At 46.3% G+C, this 17,662-nt stretch overlaps 1 protein-coding gene across 11 annotated transcripts in view; it reads left to right on the top strand.

Moving 5' to 3' along the window:
* TOMM20 (translocase of outer mitochondrial membrane 20) overlaps window positions 1-17,662 on the top strand; it is a 46,457-nt gene that overhangs the window by 6,350 nt on the left and 22,445 nt on the right. For 4 of the 11 annotated variants that reach the window (XR_011094625.1, XR_011094622.1, XR_011094620.1 and 1 more), the window contains 2 exons: window positions 6,850-7,014; window positions 7,798-7,974. Coding sequence is in view for 1 of the 11 variants with exons in the window: in XM_068676210.1 (XP_068532311.1) it covers window positions 497-541 (45 nt within the window). In the remaining 10 variants the exon portion in view is untranslated. Of the gene's footprint in view, window positions 1-496; window positions 916-6,849; window positions 7,015-7,134; window positions 7,975-8,138; window positions 8,335-17,662 lie in introns of those variants that run through there. The other 7 variants (XR_011094626.1, XR_011094624.1, XR_011094623.1 and 4 more) reach the window with 5 other exon arrangements.

Raw genomic sequence — 17,662 nt, 5'->3', positions numbered from 1 at the left:
TCTAAAATAAATAATAGAAATCTTACCTTCTGGAAGTCCAAGGGAGCTCCCTTGTGATGTTACCTCACATAAGGCAGAGACTTGGTGCTGTGTATCAGTCAGCTTCATTACAACTCAGGCCTGGTAACATTGCATGTTAAGGCTCGTATCGTTAACACTGAAAAGCACTGAAAACACAAGATGTAAAGGTCTGGGGAAGCAATGGAGCAAAAAAGTTTCATAAGAGAACAGTGCCAAAAACCACACAGAGGTCATCACTTGAGGCTGACAGGATATTATTTATCTGGCTTCAGCTTTGGTAGGTATTGCCCAGTATACAATTTCTACAGAACTGGCTTCAAAACCTTTTGTCAAATAGATTACAATTTTTAACAGATGAATCAGCTCGCTCAGTAGTTACACTGCTTAATTTTCAGTGTAAAACTAAGTTGCTTGCTAATCAGTTGCCTAATGTCAATTTTATGTAATTGTGAATGAGTTTTTCTCCTTCTTACAGAGAATTGTAAGTGCACAGTGCTTGGCTGAAGATGATGTTGAATGAGGTCTCACCACAACAGGGGAAAAAAGTGTTTTCTTACCCCAGAAGATGAGCATCAGTAGGGGGATAAAGGGGCAAACATAGTAGTTAATGGACTGTGTACCACATCGGGTTCTACCAGAGTTAAAAATAACTTTGTGTAGGTGGGTTTCGCAGGATTTTATTTATTACCCCAGTGAAAAGTGTATTTTGATAAGAATTCATTTTATAAATACACTGTGTTGAGTTATCAAAGTATCACTAACTTCGTTATTAAATATGCAGTTGTAATGTTGTACATATAAAGACATAAAACTACAACCTATTGAAAACCCAATGCTCATTTTTGAAAAACAAACAAACAAACAAAAAGTTATGGCAATAAAGATTTATCTGCACTTGTGTGTCCCTATAGTACTACTTTAAATTTCAGAACATTTGGGTGCCAGAGCAAACGATCTCAAAATGACTTAACATTAAAATTTATTTTTAATGTTATGGCTGGTCTTCCAATGCTTTTAATTAAAAACCTCATGTAATTTCTCAAAAAAAAAAAAAGAAAAAATAGGTGTGTGGTCATTTAAGCTGTAGCTGGTCACTTTAAAAAGAGATGAAATCAGAATGGTACTAGGTGACTGGCTGCAGAAAGAATGACACATCTGTTTGTCAGGTACAATAACACCTGTTGTGATGCAAGGCAAAACTGTATCTGCCAAACAGGAAAGCTCTGTTAGTGCAGGTGTCTGAAATAAAGCTGCTAGGAGTAGAACCTTGGACAGATTTTAAGAGCACAACAATTGGTTTGTGGAGAACCAGAAACATTTTATAAGGTAATTAACATTTCAATCCCTAGTTTTCAAGACGATAGAAGATGGTTGTTAACAGTCTTTGCCACTTGCCTTTAAAATTTTTGGACTGATACAAGTAATGCAGGTAAGATGTTGATATCCCCAGGCTAAACTAGCTAAAGCTAGTGGAATTAGAAACCTGTAAAATGTCAGTACACAGTGAAAAGGAGGCAAATAATGTGTAGCCTCAAATGTGCTTTCAAAAGATTACTTCTGCTCATTTTCCATGGGTAGGATGCAAATGTAAATCTGCATGTAAATTTCAAATGAAAACAGACTATCTTCTACCGTTTTCTGGTTTTGTCTATGGCCACTCAAGTGGCAGAAGAAACAATTAAGAATGTAGCTTTACACTTCAGCACGGTGACTTATGCTTTAGGGTGTTTGTCTTACAGACCAGCTGATAGTTTGTGATTGTGATGCCAATACAATACTAGCAAGGTACTAGATGGCATAGTCCAAACAGAAGCGATACTCTGAATGCACTTTAGCTAACGTTCCTGTTTATTTCTGTCTCATTTCAGCCTGCTTTAAGTTTCTATATAAGCAGATTCTTCCAAAACAGGCCTTAAAGTTTCAGAAGTTGCTTATTACAGAATTTTTGAGAGGTTAAATGGAGGGTAGTTCATGGTTATCTAGCAGTAAGACAGCAGAGTTTAGGGGTGCAAATGACTTTTGCTGAGTCTGTCAGATTGGACAATTGAATTTGTTACGGAGATATTTTACCACTAACCCCGTGAAAATAGAGTGTTCCAAGATTTGAGCTGCTGTTGAAAATTTCTGTAGTGGGACAAATACTGAGGCTGATGGCTGGTATGAACAAAAACTTTTAGCTGTAATTCAGTCTTTTTGTTGTGCTTGAGTTCAGGTAGCATAAGGTAGAGGTAAAACTTAGTAGCCATAATCTTTGGATGACAATGACTGTTTTCCTTTTTTCCTTGGTTTAGAGGGACAAAGTTATTCTGCACCTAAAATATGTAATAAAAAACATAAGTTGCAGTAGGTTCTGTGTTTATGGGGAGCATTTGGGCTTTTTGGAGGAGTTTGCCTTTTACTTCTTAATTTAAAGGGTTAGGAAAAATTCATAGATTATGCTGTCAGAACTGTTCCCATATTTACCTGCTGTCCTTGCTGGTAGTGGTCATTTCAGTGTAATATCTTTTTGGTTCGCCTTTTAACCTCAAGGTAAATCAAGCTGCCTTAAAACCCAAACAGTGTAAGATACCCTTCCTTCAAACCTGAATAGCTTTCTACACTCTGGTATAACGTTGCCAGTTTGAATTCACAGTTTAGCTTACAGCAGTGCTTTCCTGAGCTAAGTGTGTTTTAGCAAATCTGTGTGTCAGTTCTTTGATTTTGATGGAAGACTTTTGTGTTTGCAAATGTTCATCGCTTTAATAATTGTTTTAGACACCCATGTTACTCTAAACCTTTTTAGTTTTCTTGATCCTGGAAGGTTAGATATTGTAGGTAACATAGATTTAAATGAAGCCTTAAGAAGTACAGATCCAGTCACAAACCTTATAATCCAAAAGCACTTGCTTAGTAAGCTAATAGAAGCTCTGACACCTGATTTGAGTGCCTTGTCTAGTAGGGTGGGAATGTTGAATCCTTTTAAGAAGGCTTAACATACATATATATTTTTTTTTTCCAAAATCTGTTGAGCTAAAACTTTACAAACTGTGAAGACTTGAAGATACTGTCTAGAATGGGAGTTTGCTGTTTCTCCAGCAATGACGGGCTGCCACTGGTGTCGCTGGCATGCACAGCCCGCAGATGGAGGAGGCTGTAACTTAGGACTGGTTGCAGGCATAAGAGAAGGAGCCGGTCGTTGGAGGTGCAGTGGTACTGATGGGTGTTGCTGCATCACTGATAGCAATGCTGTTGCATTTAGCTGTGCATAATAAGACTCTTTCTTTTTGCCTGTGCAAATTAAAAAATGTGGACGTGAACTGTTGCAGGATTTGCTGCTGGTGAGCTCAGAGTTCCTGGTGCTAATATCTGTAATCTTCACTGCAGGTAAAGCTACAATTCTTTGTCCCAGAGAAGAGCCATCCTCCATTCTGTGCCTCTCCCCTTAGAGGATTCCTCATAAAGGAGATCAGAGGTCTGTTAGTTTTATGTTGGAAGTCTCCTGTCATCAGTTATGAGCTTCTCAGGCAGCTTTTATAGCCAAAAAAAAAAACAAAAGCAACAAAAAACCAGCTAGTTTTATGATCATGCAGGACTACCTTTGTTTGATGTCTCACCATTAAGTTTTTTAGATAATGGGATCGAGTCCAAAACCAGAGTGATCAGGCACACACTGAATCATCTGGCACTAATTTCCTTACCCTGGGGAATGACAGAATATTATTGTTGCCCTTAACTTGAAAAACGGAGAAGTCCCAGCCCTGCTGTGTAGGAGGCAGCCAGCCAGCCAGTCATCATCAAAGCTCAAGCTATTTATGCACGCAGAAGAATCTTTCTAAAATTCTATTTGTACATCTGTTGATGGTGTGTTTAAAGTCCCTTAGGCTCGACACTGGCCCTGCGTGACCATTGTGTTAAAATTAATATGAGTGAAACTTCAAGGGAATCTTTGAAGTGGTCACTAAGTGCTTTTAGTGAGTATTTCAAAGGCATGTCATACTGTACACCCAAGCTTCTGAGTTTTTAAACATATACAAATATGAAAAGGGTTGATGTGAAGGAAATCATTTCTTCAAGGCTTCTGTTGTAACGAAATCTTTGTTTTTTCAATGTGTGTGTTTACTCTGTCCAGTATAGGTTATGGTCTCATTTGGGCAGTGACCAAAAGAACAGCCTGCCTGCACAGCAGTCAAATCTACCCCAAAGAGTGTCTTGCAAAGATCTGAAACCTGAGTTTAGTTCATAAAGACTGGAGTAGCTTTCATCACAGCCACTCCAGAAATGGAGTTTCTGGTGGAGGTAACTACTTGCTTTTCGCAGTTGTACCCAAGCAGAGCTTCCCAGAGAAGATGTGGGTATCTGAAGCTGTTCTCAGAGGGCAGGAATCGCCATGTACTGTGTGAATGTGTGCGTGAAGCCACAGAGAGCAGCTGGCCCTTGAGCCCTGTTTCTGTACCCAACCATCCAGCAGACTTGACACTGGGCAATTTTTTCAAAGTACAGAGCTTTCCATTTGTGCTTAAAAGAAAAAAGTCAGGGTTTTCCCTTCTTTCCCTGCAATAGGGACATACAGGTGCTAACTTTACAGATTATTTTCTGTCTATCTTTCAGTAAGGTTACTACTCTGTTTTCTGATCACTGCTGTAACCTGATAATCACGAGGCCTGTGAGCTCTAAGCTTTGGACTCCACAGGTGTCCTTCCAGGTCCTGTTCTGTAAAGGTCAGGCCTTCATTTCATGGGTTAATAAATGCGTGTCCTGCAGCCCGCGCTGACAATTACCAGCATTTCCCTTGCGCCCTGAGGATGTTCATGATTCCTTACCTTTGGGATGAGGGGGTGTCCATTAGTGCTCGCCCGCGCTGCTGGTTGCTGAATAGGGCAGTGTTGCAGCCTGTAAATCCGCCTGGATGGTCCGTGCTGCGAGGCAGTTTGAGTGGCTTTCAAGCATGACATTTCTACTCTGCATGAAGGCAGAAAGCAGCTTCTGCCAGCTAGTTCTGCATCTTTTCACAACTTCGACCCTTGTGACTATGAAAACCTAATTTGCTCACGCTATCGTTTATTGGAGCAGGTCTGAATCTAAACAGCAGAGGGCAGTTTTGCACGTTGTCTGTGCAAGCTCGTCCTGCAAAATCCTGATTTTAAGAATCTTCGCGTCTCATGGGGTGATGCAATGCAGCATTTTGTCCAGACAAATTTGGTATGGTGTATGAGATGGGGTCACTGGGGCAGCAGTGGCAAATGGTTGTACCAGTACCTAATTTTGGCACTTTAAATCCTGTGTGTTTTGTTTGTTGTGGTTACATGATGAGAAAGGTTTCCCTTCCATGCCTCAACCCAAGCCTATAACCAAGTATATAGATAAACCAGCTACATTGCGCAGCTTGAACTCTGCAACACGCAACTGCATCTGCTTCCCTGGCATGTCAGAGATGAGTTCCCCCTGCACAGATGTAATTTTTCTGGAGGAGCTTTGAAAAAGGAGTGAAAGGAGAGCTCCTGTTACCTGCAGTAGGGGAATTCTCCAGCTGAAGCCTGGAGTCGCACTGTCTGAGGTGGGTTGTGAGAGAGGGGATATTCCCACCCCCCAAAAAATATAAAAAAGGGGTGAGATGTTCTAAGTTGGTAATAGGATGCAGCTTTGTGGCTGGTTGAAATTCAGCCCAAGATAGCAAAATCTCCTTGTGCTTTGGCAACCACTTAGCTGACACGAAGTGAGCTGGTGGGGCCTCTGATGCTGAGGAGGCATGGTGGCACCTTGGCTTGTGACCAAATCTTAACTATTCCCGCACTTCAGAAGTGGTTTCTCTGTGCTTCTTGGGGTGTGTTTGCAGGGGAAAGTGTATGTTGGTGCTGTACATGTAAATGGAAGTTTTTAGCCTCTGTAGTTGTCAGTCAACATATTTCTGGGCATTTAACTGGTTATTAAAAATACTTAGGAGTCTGCTTAAAACGTAGCGAATACCTACAGAAATAGAGCTGTTCAATAAAAGATATTGTCTCTGCACACCAGGCTTCTCCTCCTTCCCTAGGTCAATCTGGATGTGTTACACCCTGTAAGATAGCCTGGAAGATACAGAAATTTGCTGTAACAAACTAAACTTTGCCTGTTCTGGCACGTATGTAAAAGAGCATTTCCTGGAGCTCTAAAACAACCTGGTTAGCATCTTTTGTTGTATTTAATATTGTTTAATTAGAAGTAATGTACTTTCTGCTGTGATGATTAAAATGACAATGATTATTGCATGGATTTGTTAATTATAATGCAATGACTAATTAAACGGAGAAATGGAGAAAAGGGATTCCTGAGCAAGCACGTTCTTTGAGAAAGTCTCCTGTGGTGTTTCTAACTGGTAGTACATGCCTGATCGATTCACAGCAGTGTCTCGTTGCCGGTGGGAACGGTGTTTGGTTTTGATGGAAATTTACTTTCGCCACGCGTTGACCTGACGTTATGTCACCGCCCGGTCCTGTAAGTTACCACAGGGAAGACTCCCAGCTCCTAGAGCTAAGGACGTGGAAGCTTTCGCATATATGAAGAAGAGAAGCCCTGTCTGTCCCCAGGTTGCAGCCCCCGTGTTTATCAAGTTCCTCCAGTATGGGTGGTTGCTGTGACACTCGGCTGAATTTGCGTAACCGTGAGGGGTTGCTATTTGTTTTACGTTCCATGTGCTTTTATCTCTCCATCTACAGTCCTGAGCTTTAACATCAGCCCCCTTGGCTTATGTTGGAAGTTGTCTGACGAGACCAAGGGTCCTTTTTAACTTCCCTCTAGGGATGTCATCTACTGGCCGTTAGCACTGGCAGAATTCTTAGCATGAAAATATTATTATTACTTCTGTGTCGGCAGAGATGTGTGTGGCACTCTGAAGAATCTGCCAAGATGAAGTCTGTGCTTCTGCAAGCTCGCAGTCTGCCGTCCTGATCCTGTAACTTACCCTGCACGGTCCCTTCCTCATGGAAGCCTAAGCAATCAAGATCAGGACTTTGGGACAGTGACACATGGAGGGATAAGGTAAGGTTTAGGATAGTCTGATTGGTTTGTTAGTTACTGGGGGGGGGGGCGTGTTTTGTTGGCCTGAATTATGTATAAAGCTCTAAAACTTGCTCCTTTTCTACATCACGTTATTTTTAGACTGCTTGAGTAAAAGTAGGAAAAATCAGAGCCCAGCCAACTGGAGACCTGGTCGTAAATAATGAAACCTACTGAAACACCAAAGTATGAGACACTCTTTATGGCTGAAAAGATCTGAAGCACAACCCCCCTCAAACTGCAATAAAGTAACACCAACTGTCAGCACTGGGTTAATTATTCTGCTGGCATTCCTGCAATTCGTAAGCAGATTCTGCACTGCAAATGTAAGCAGCAATCTTTCAAAAAATTTGGCTTGCTGTTTGGTAGCAACTTCAAAAGGAACTGTGACCGTGTTGTCAAAAGTTACTAATCAGACTATGCCGCAGTGCCTTAAGTTTGGTGACCCCATCATGCAAAAAGGAAAGCCAGGACATAGGTATTAAGCAAACATAAATAAAGCAAACAGATCGGAAAGCAATGCAGTGAGCCAACATCTGTCTTACATGTTGGATCACAGACTGAAACTGCGTGAGGACCTGATGAAAAGTTTGAAAACTGGAGAGGTACTTACTGTGAGAATGTTGTAGCCCAGTCTTGGCCAGTTGACCCATCCTTAAAAATAATGCGGCTGCCTTAAAACTTCTGACACTCAGAGGCCTCGTGGTTGGAGCAGATGTCATCTGTTGACCAGGATGGCTGTATCCTCCTTTTTCTGCTTTTGAGGTGGCACCTGGGAAGGACAGAAGTATATGCCTGAAGGGAGCTGGCTGTGTGCTATGGGCAGGTCAGATACCAGGCTGGTGTGACCTGCTACCTTCACGAACCAGCGGGCTGTCTGATTCTTAGTGAGAGCTTGGACGAAGCACTTCAGTTCCTTGGCTTCTCTGAGCAACTAAGGAAGTAAGTGCTGATAATTTAAATTGGTTTTCTAGAGCACACAGAGGCCCCAGGATGGAATTTATTGATACTAGGGCAGTATTCTTCCCATTCTTTTTGTCGTAAAATGTGAAGCAGAGAAAACAACTTCTGTGTGGAATCCCTGCCTTCATTTTTGTTGTTTCCAGGATGGTGTTTGTTACAAGACTGACAAGTCTCAGGGAAGAGAATGATGGGCTGCCCTCAGAAGCTTCCAGCAGACCTGATAGTATCTGTCATCATGCTGTAGATCTTTTCCTAGTCAACGTCTCCTGCCTTGGGCAGCACGTTTTCGATAAAAGCAGGTGTCTCCCTGATTTTAAATAAAAGTTTTTAGAAAATGGATTGCAGTCTCACAACCAGCAGTGGTTCAGGCTCAGGTTCCTTCATGACCTCTCCTTTTCTAAAATTCACTGTTCAAATTCTGCCTCCCCAACTTCTGGTTATGTTCCAGATCTTGCATGCTTATCACAGGGGGTGACAACACAAGCTTTGCTGTTGATCGATTCAGCAGGGACTTTGTAAATACTCTACAAAGCATTCATGGGTCACTGTAGCATCCGTAGTCATCAAAGTATTCCTATAGGTTCTCCCTCGGGGCTTTTGAGGAAGGGCTGCTGTAAGACTGATTTACTGGAGCAGCATGCATTAGATTTGTTTTGGGGAACTTAACTGCATTTTCCTTTCTTGGCAAAGAAAGTTATTTTTGCTACTATCACAGAATATCACCTTCATTAATATGGCTATTTAGGGCATAAACAGAACAGCTGTGCTCCTAGGAAGCCTCACAGGATCCAGGGACCAAAGGCATGGAGCTAATGATTAGCTAGACATACCATTCTTCACACCAGGGCCAAACGCAATCTCCTGCTAATCACCTTTCATCCCATTTAAGGTGTGATAGTGGTCATGTATTTCCAGTGGGAAGTGCAAGAGCAGAACGCATGTCGCCAAAAGGCAGAGGTCTGTGGGCGGTCTTGGATTCCTGGTGCAAGGCTTCTTCCATTGCCCCCCAAAATGACAGTCTCTCCTGGTAGAGTTCAGGCGCTAGGACTGGTTTTGTTTCCCAGATAAGCAGGGTTCTGCTGTGGCCAGAACTTTCCAGCATCACATCTCTCAGTGAACATCAGAATTCACATGGACCAAGCTGCTTTCTCTTCTCAACTTGCCACCTGAAGGTCATACAAAATAATCAATTTGCTGTCCTTTGCTGGGTGTCTTCCAAAAGTAAAGTGCCTTTCTTTTGCTATTTGGGGGACTTGGTATTTTGGCTTTTCTTTTTTTTCAGTGTTGAAAGGCTAACATTTGTGTTTTGTTCAGAATAAAAGGGAAATGTGTCAGCAGTGAGGTACTTACTGGAGAGCTAGCGTCAGAGCACGCGGTGCGGAGGTATTTGGTCTGATGCGGTTGGGTATAAGGGCATCAGCTCTAGATTCGTGCCCATCACCTTGGGACAAGCCCTTGTCTTGCTGCAGACATCTGTCCATACAACAGAGCACATGACAAGGCTGCTGTAGCTCTGTGTGTGGCAGCAATGGGCGACATCGATTTGCAGGCCTCGGTGTAAACACCAGCTTTTCACAGCAAAGCCAAGTTGCTCTTAAACTTCCTTTTGGGGGCATTTTCCCCTTTTCGCCTTGCCTCCCTACACCTACCGGTTACAGACCAAGTGGTTTTGCAGTTGTCGAGCTCGGTTGTAAAACGCTGGAAGGAAACTCGGCCCCATTTTCACGGAGGTGCCTGCTGCGTGCACAGGCACAGGGAGGTGAGGTTGGGAGCTCTCAGAGCCCCAGGTATTGGGGCTTGCCAGGGGCTGTGCCGCTAGATGGCAATGTGGTACTCTCGGAGCTGGGACTCCCTGTCCCTGTAAAATTCTTGCTTTTTCTGTATTTATCTCTGCCAAACTGATGATTGCACCCACCACCCCGGCAAGAGAACAGAACAAAATCATTTCATAGAACATTACAGCTGTTGTGCCTCTTTCTTTTCTTTCTTTTCTTTCTTTTTGCCTTTTTTCCCCCCCCCCCCCAGTTCTTTGTCCCACAGCAGGGTGCAGAGGTTTAAAAACCTTCTTTCTTAATCGCTCGCCTTCTAAAAACAGAGAAAACACAGCCTCTTGGGAGCAATTAGCTGTGAGAAAAGCATTTCTCAAACAATTGCCAGGAAATATTGTCTTGACCGATATTCCTGATGTAACACTGTCGTTCTCAGTACTGTTATTCTAAGATACTCGACTGCAAAAACAGCAGGGTACAGATCTGTAATATATGATCTGCAGTTTACCACCTACCTTACCTTTTTTATATCCATTTACTTTCCGTTTGTGTCCTCCCTGCAGCCCCCCCTCCTCCCCTGGAGCTATTCTGCTTAGGAGAGTGAAGAATTATTTGTAACTCTCCTCTGCTGACTGGTGTATCAGGCCAAGGCTCTGACAAGACACGGCTGAAAATTAAGGTTATGCCTCTGCTGTGCAGGCTCCAGATTGAAATTCTGTGGCAGTGCACTGTGGAGGAGGTCAGGCTGCATCATTACAGCGATCCCTCTTGGACTCAGAACCTGGCAGCCTCGCTGTACGTGAGGTTGGTGAAGCCTGAATTTGAGTGGGAGCAGCTTGTGAGCAGGTATACGTGAAGCAGGCGGCAGCTGTACGCTGAAACCAGGGTCCTGAGCCTGGAAGCCCTCTCCCTATTGCTGGAAGATGGGCTGGGCTGCAGGGTGCAGAGAGGTCTGAGGAGCAGTGGTGAACTTCCAGCACTGAAAGCCCAAATCAGCAGCAGCTAGGAACCACTGCTAGCTAGGTAGGTACGCATACACCCATGGCCTTTCACATGCACAGCCATACTTGTTTGTATTGCAAGGCTCAAGTTTTGTCCCTCTTTACGTAAATTCATGGAGATTTGAGAAACGAGCCTCACTCTGTGGGACAGGGTGTGAACTGAAGCACCTTCTGGAAGACAGACAGCAGTGTAATCCTTTCATTCAACCCTGTCTGCAGCTGCTTTTTATAAACTTGGCATAAATACGTACTCAGTGAGGCCAGGCCTGTGTAGCTGGAAAATATTTTCCACCGTCCAAAAAAACAGAAGATTGGAAAAAGAGCCCAGAAATTGTGCATAACATGGAATGGCTTTGCTTGTGGTTTTTTTCCATGACTTCCTCAGCTCATTTTTCTGCTGCCAATTTTAGAAGCCCATAAGTCATACTTGTTAAACTTTCTCAGTTAAAATGTAACTCGAAGAACAAAGTCATATGATATGTTGAAGCCAAATACTCGTTGCAGAGCCTCTGACTTGAGAACAGCTACCCTGACTTGGCCAGCTTGCAGTCCTGCCTCTGGTCCCGGGGCAGGCAGGGCCAGGGGCAGGTGAGCAGCATGAGGCATGACAATGTGTCCCCTCCCAGACCAAGACCTCAGCAAGGATTTCTCCCTGCTTTTGCTAGGATAATCAGGCCTGTGGTGTGTCGTGTTGCAGAGCAGTTGTTCTGGAAGGGGAGAAGTTTCAGCTCCTCCACTAGAAGCACTTTAACTAGGAGGTGAAGCCGAAGAGGGAACGAGAGGAGGCAGCACAGAGACCAGCAGGGCCCAGCAGTTGAGAAGCTGATGTAGGTAGGAGCTGTTGCCATCAGGGTAAACTAGCTGAGGAGTGAGGAGAGAGAAGAGAGTGCCAAGAGAGAAAGTGAATTTGCTGGAGGGTTTGAAGAAAGGGCATCCGCACTTCAGTGCATTTTTAAGTGTTGAATCAATATGGAAGTACTCGCGTGCCAGGAGCAATATTTTCATTTGCCAATTTTGCTCTCTTATAAGGTGATTGTGCTCACACCCGAGCCCCAAATGGTTGTCCTAAAGCACCGTCTCTTTGTCCAAATTTTGCTCTGCTCCCTCCCACGGGACAAGTCCCGGGTCATCGCTGTGGAGGGGAGTTGCTCTAAATTTACATTTGGGCGATAGCCGAGGGTGGAATTTGGCTGTGGGCGCTGCCAGCAGCGCTGCTCCAGCCAGCCTTGTCCGAGGCAGCGCGTGCATCCCTGGTGCTGTCAGTCCCAGCCTGCACCCCTGGGACGCGGTGCCTCGGGAAGGCAGGGAGCACCGGCCTGAGCTGCCCGAGGCCAGCAGGGCCTTTGCAGTCGCTGGGAAGGAGCCTTCCAGCCCTGCCTCCCTGTGCTGGGAAGGAGCAGCACGGAGACTCGCCCTCTGCAATAGAATAAAAGTGTATCTGTGTTTCTTTCCCCTAAATAGCAGCCTGTGAGTTTGGTTCTGGCCCTGGCTGTAAGCTGGGAAGCGGCCCCAGAAGCCCGCCTTTTGATGGCAGGGCAAAATGCCCTTTCAACATCCGTGTGGTCTTCACGGGAAGGGAGGAACTGAACAAACCCACTGGAAATCAGCAAGGGTGTTGTAATGTTTTTTTGGAAAGCCAGTTTCAAAACCCCAGTGGCTGCCTCGCTCTCTCCTGGCAGCCGCTTCCTGTGCCATGACATCCAGGGAGGTGGTGGTGACTGATGTAACCGCGGTGGCCGGGCAGAGTCACTTGCCCAACGTGCTGAGGCTGGCAGGCGGCCAGAGAAATGTGCTAAGGCCGGGTTTTCTCACAATGGGCTCGCTGTCCCTGTGCACATACCTATAACTGGGTCAGGTGCTTGGCACGGCCGCCTTCCAAGCCGATTAAAGGAGGCGGCGGAGTTACCCACGCCAGAAGAAGAGGAAGAAAAAGGAAGAAGATTTTGCTCTTGTCTCATGTGAATGCAGACCTGATGCATCTCTAGGCACGCTTTGTTTGCATAACAATGCTGTAATTAATAATGATGCCTGCTCGCTGAAGCCAGTTCTCCGTGTTAATGGTGGGAGGCGGTGAGGAGAGGGTGAGGAGAGGCCTGGTAGTGTTTTTGCTGGATCACCACCTTTAGGTTATTGTGACAGACTTCTGAAAGGATCTCTTTGTATGAACGGGAATATAATGCTCAGCTGGGCTCTTAAATTCTGTCTCTGTTGAGCAGAGAGATCCTTTCATATTGATTGTCATTCTGTATGCAGTTCAGGCACCGACTTGCAGGAAATCTGGGCCAGAAGAGATATCATTAGGTATTTATGGGGGTTTGGTTGGCTCAGCAGTCAGTTTTTCCATTGTCATGCCGTGACAGTAGTGCATTACATACACCCTCAGGAGACATCCTTCTGCTTCCACAACAATAAAGGACTTTTTTCTTTTTCTGACTCATCTTCAGCATGAAAAAAACCCACAGTAAATATAATTAGCAACAGGCAGATATACTGTACTTAGCTCTCGGAGCCCATTGGGATAGCTCTTATAAAAATATATGTTCGTGGTTGCTCACCCTATGCTTAAATGTCCTGAAGTTTTCCTCCAGCTGCATTCCTGGTTATACTTAGATGTTTTAATGTAGCCTAGTGAGCTTGGAGGCTGAGGAGCCATTTCTAGCTTGGATTAAGAGGAGGAATACATCTGATGCCGGGATTGTCTTTCAGGCACACACGGGAGCTTGGGCCAGACTCGCAGCTCACGAGGCAGCACGGTGAGTGCTGTGTTGTGCTGATCCAAGGTCCGCTTAGCTTTCTGTCCTGCAGATGCTGCAGGAAGGAGGACAAGAAGCAGAGCAAGTCTGGACTGATGCCCCATGGCTCCCTCCTGGCTCCTGGCACTCACTGAGGGATGAGGAAGGAGGCAGCCATCGCCTCCATCCTCCTGGTCCCCCGCTGGCTCCTGCTTCCCTTGCTCTGCGCGGGATGGAGAGCAGCCCTGGGTCTGCTCTGCTTCACCTCAGGTCCACGTGGTCACAGGAGGATTTCTAGGTTAAATGCGTCCTGGCCCCCCTCAGTATTTCCCTGATGTCAGTGCGATGGAGCAGGTGGCGTGCAGCTGGGCTCTGCTTTCTGCCAGGTGGGTGTTCCCTTACGCCTGCCCCGTTAGGGGCTGCCTCGCGTCCCGCCTGTGCCATCGGGGTGCCCGAAGCCAGAAGCCGGCTTTGGGGCCTGTATTTCACCTCAGGGTGCAGGCTGGTGCCAGTCACATGGCTGCGAGCAGGCCAGCTGCGAGATTAGGAGGCCTCTGTTTATTTATTTATTTCAACCTGTGACTAAGATGGGGGAGTATTTGGATGCGAGCCGCTCCTCCCAGAAAAGTACTGTTTATATTTCGGTCTCCTGAGTCGAGTCAGTCGGCTCTGAAGTGCTCGCAGCCCAGCAGCGGTATGTGGGCTCCACTGCCACGTCCCCACGTAACCTGGCACCAGCGCTGCCGGACAGAGCGTGGGCTGGCTGTTTGCTCATCCCGAGCTTGCGTGGCCACACGTTTTCCTCCATGTTCCCGACTGCTGAGCTCAGAGGGGCGGAGGAGAGGGAGCGCAGGCTCCCTCTGGAAGCGGCCGTGCGGGGGTTTCGCTGAGGAGAACGTGACCGCGACCGCGCGGGTGGGGCGATGGCTCCGCACCCACGGCGGCAACGCGGGGCTCACCTGCGCTGCGTGTGTGCGGCACAGTCACTGCGAGGGCTGTGTGCAAGCAAGTCAGCACCTGCTGGCATGTGAGCGGCAGGGATGCTTTTAGAAACGTGTGAGGGTGGCATGAAAAAACAAGTCAGCTGAAATATCTTTAGCTTGTAGGGCACCTGTGGGCTAGTAGATGCAAGCGGAACAGCGCACAGAAACTCCTCAAATATCGAGCTGCCATTTATTTCCACTGTCTCTTATCAAATTTCACCTGCGTAAGCAGCTTATTTCTTTGAGTTCTGGTAAATTCAAGCCCCTGGCTCTAGGCACGCCTAATTTCTGGGGGAAGAACAGAGACATTTCAGTCAGCTTCTATGGAAAATGATTTCCTGGAGCTAGGGTCTTGTTCCCTTTGGGAGCGCAGGGGGCACGGCACAGGGAAAGAACTAGCTGAGAGGCATATGGGGCCTGGGGCTTTAAATAGCGCCTGACTAGGTTCGGGAGCTGACTGCAGAACTAACGAGACATGGGGAAATATGAGTTCATTTTCTTGAGCTAAGGGAAATTTGGAGAATCCTGTTCCCATATGTCATCAGTTGCTAAAACAAGTCTACTGGAAATGTAAAAAGTCTGTCTGTCTGCCTCCACTCCTTGCCCTATAGCAATATAAGTCGTACAACTTCATCTGAGTTTTGTGATAAATAAATGAGCAATCCTGCCTCCAAAGCTATCTGTACATCCTTGCTCCAGGCTTGTACCACGGCACAGGGTTGCACACTGTCAGGGAAGGAGATTTTCTCTACGTAGCATGTCGTGGTATGTTCACTGGTCACAGCATTGCCCGTGGGGTGAGAAATGGGCCTGGACTGCTCTCAAGCCATCAGTCTTGTGCATTTGCTGTCTTAGCACTCTCTAGTTCTGTAGTGTAATGCCTGTATGGCTAATGATCAAGGTCAGGCCTGTTGGCCTTCTGCCAGCAAACTAAAACCTGGTGTTTTTCTGAGCTGAGTTTATAAACAGGGCGCGGGCTGAAACCTCTTTTAAGCTGCCATGGCAAGGGCTAGAAAACAGGATGCCAGCTCCAGTGCAGTATGTGCCAAGAGTGGTGCTTATGGAGTTATTTCTAGAAGGGAAGACCTCAACATCCTAAATCATCAGTTTAGCCTTGGCAGTGCAGCAGAAACCCTCCAGAGAAAGGGGACTGTTGAAGCTTTCACTTGTGTTGGTGGTACCTCCTGGTCAGGCCCACCAGCAGTGGGGCTGCGGGCAAGTTTGTGTGGCGCTTGCCTGTGTTCAGTGAATGGTCTGCAGGTTCCAAGCTGCCTGTGCCTTCCCGTTGTGAGCTTCTCTAACTCTATTTTCGGTGGGAAGGAACTGAAGGAGAGGAAGAGCAGCTTTTGGCCTTTTCTCAGGGAAGGAAGACTCAGATCTTAACAGTGCTCAGAGCTGCTGACTGAGCCAGGTTTGATCTTGGCAACACCAAAGAAAGATGGGGTATTTCCAAAGGAGGCAAAGAAACCCGTGTAAAACCAGTGTAAATGACACTAGGCTTGCAAGGTTCTGTTCTCTACATATGAGCAATCGTGATCTGTACTGAGCTCCGTGGGAGGCAAAGGTATGTCAGTCTTGGGGTGAATGTTTTTTTTCTGCTGCTTTAGCACAATGGGGAACCTCGGGGAAGCCTTCCTGAGTGAGCTGCCTGCCTGCTCCCTGTCTGACTTACAGCCCTCTGGCTCGTGCTGACGCACAGCCCAGAGTAGGCAAGTTTTCTTGGTGTGTAGGCTGGGGCTTCCATTCGGGTAAAACATGCAAACTATCTTTCAGGGAGAAGGAATGGGGTTGGGAAGAGGAAACTGCTGGCCTCAGTTTGCGTTACTGAATCGCACAGCTTGCTCTGCCTAGGCCCAGGCTTTCAGTTGTTTGGATTTCAGCTCAGCAAGGCATCAAGTTTGTGTCCTAAAGCTGCTCTATGGTACTGAACAGCAATTACTGAAACGCATAAAGTGGCCTGGAATAAAACAGGGAAGAAAACAGCTCCCTCAGCAGGCAGGCGACGAATGTAGCTGTCACCCTGGTTTCGTTCGCTGTGGGCTGGGTGACAGCTTCAGCTCCGAAGTCAGTGACATTCTAAGCCCTTCTCTGAGGGTGAAGGGATACAGAATGAGATCTAATTTGTTCTTCACGGGGCATCACTTTCTGGCATTCTTTTTCTTTTTGGCAAGAAACTATGGGTAATGTATGTCAATGTCATCAAAGACACATTCATGTTTCTCTCACAACTGTGACCTTGTATCCAGCTAAGAGGTACAGCGGGTGACGGCGAGATGCTCAGCTTACGTCCACAGGGCAGATTTTCCAGGCAGCAGCTCTGTTGGCAGGGCCACCTGCCATGCTGTCTGGCCACGTCGGTGCCAAGCGATTCTGGGAAGATCTGGGCCGTGACGCCACGGAGCAGCAGCAACGGAGGTGGATTCCTGGAAGCCGCGGTGCAGGGTGCAGGGGGAGCCCCGCTGCAGGACAGCCGGGGCTGGGGAGCAGGGCTCCGACCGCTCACCCCCGCACGTTGCAGGGCCCTGTCCAGGCAGCAGGCAGCGCCTTACCAAACCAGTCCTGGAAAATTGGCTGCCTTGGCCGGGAGGAAACGGCGTTAGCTGTCACAGCTTTCACTCAGAATTAGCTATGAGCTGGCCAGGCATAAATTGCTTTTGGAATTAGCCCTGCCAGCTGCATTACCAACAAAGCAAAAATTGTCTCGGGAGCGAGGCTCAGGGTTCACACACTTAAACCCTACCTGTCACAGGGTTGCTAAACTCTTCCCCAGGGCTGGTACTACAGTATTTACCGTATTGGCATGCTGTCTTTTCTGTTTGACTGCCGCATGATCGTATTATAACATGTCCTGTTGACAGGACTAAACTCAGGTCAAACTGTGTAAAGAGATAACAGCGGCCTTGATCGCTCCATGGTGAAACCAGAGTAAATTACTGGATGCCGAATGAGTTATTCCGTGTTTATTTCAGATTAAATAAGATTAGAATCTGGCCTTCAGATCATGTTATTTCTCTAATTCAGCTGGGTCATATTTTTAAATTCACGCGGTGGTCAACATGGTCCAGCAAGTGCCAGCACACAGTCCCAGCACTTGCAAAACATCGCATGTATATATTGGCACTTTCCGTATTTGCTGACTGCAGGACAAATAGGTTTCATATTGGGACATCAAAGTCTGTTTC

The sequence above is a fragment of the Anas acuta genome, chromosome 3 (genome assembly GCF_963932015.1).
Source record: "Anas acuta chromosome 3, bAnaAcu1.1, whole genome shotgun sequence".
In the NCBI taxonomy this organism is placed as follows: Eukaryota; Metazoa; Chordata; class Aves; order Anseriformes; family Anatidae; genus Anas; species Anas acuta.
Note: the sequence above shows the minus strand (reverse complement) of the source record. Positions and strands in the feature narration are given on the sequence as shown.